Source organism: Microtus ochrogaster, chromosome 15, assembly GCF_000317375.1.
Source record: "Microtus ochrogaster isolate Prairie Vole_2 chromosome 15, MicOch1.0, whole genome shotgun sequence".
NCBI lineage: Eukaryota > Metazoa > Chordata > Mammalia > Rodentia > Cricetidae > Microtus > Microtus ochrogaster.
In genome coordinates, this window is record NC_022017.1 from 4157213 (window position 1) to 4157910 (window position 698).

A 698-nucleotide genomic window follows, 5' to 3' on the forward strand; every position below is an offset into this window, starting at 1 on the left:
AACCGCCACACTGCTTTCCAGAGTGGTTGCACAAGTTTGCATTCCCAGATTCATGTACTTCTTCCAGGGAGGCTCCACCTGCCAAAGTTTCTACCACATCCCCAAATTGTATGAGCACAATGGGGCTTGAGTTGGTCATGAGCCTACGGCAGTTTCTGTTCTGACCACAGCAGCCCTTTGTCGCTGTTCACTGCTGATGCTGTGCTTAAACTCAGGGCCTTGTGCATACTAAGCGCGTATGTGTTCATGATTCCATATTCCTATTCCAGGCAGTTATTACAGAGGGTAAAGGAGTGAAGGATACCAGTGTCCCTAGTGCTGTTCTTCCCGTTCCATGTTGCAGTAAAGGCTAATAGGTGTTGTGTTGCTGTGTAGTATATTACAGTGAAGCCCAGCCAGAGCCAAGTGCTCAGGGGCATGTTCGTGCCGTCCTGTTCAGGCTGCAGCACTCCTCAGATTGAGCAGGCTGTGGGCATCGTGGGAGCTGTCATCATGCCACACAACATGTACCTGCATTCCGCCTTAGTCAAGGTGAGCAGTGCCCTTCCGAATTTTTAGTTTCTGCCTGCTAGAGCTGTGTAGGAGCTGTGCTCTGCATGAGCGCGCTATTTCTAAGGCTGGCGGGGCTGTGTTTATCACCAAATTGACCAGGAAAAGTGATCCTCAAATTCCAGGCTAGTGTTCTTCATAAAAGATCT

At 49.6% G+C, this 698-nt stretch overlaps 1 protein-coding gene across 3 annotated transcripts in view; it reads left to right on the forward strand.

Annotated features, from left to right (window-relative positions):
- Slc11a2 (solute carrier family 11 member 2) overlaps positions 1–698 on the forward strand; it is a 44740-nt gene that overhangs the window by 18909 nt on the left and 25133 nt on the right. For all 3 annotated transcript variants that reach the window (XR_003377476.1, XM_013348712.2, XM_026782399.1), the window contains exon 9: positions 376–531. Coding sequence is in view for 2 of the 3 variants with exons in the window: in XM_013348712.2 (XP_013204166.1) it covers positions 376–531 (156 nt within the window). In the remaining variant the exon portion in view is untranslated. The remainder of the gene's footprint in view (positions 1–375; positions 532–698) is intronic.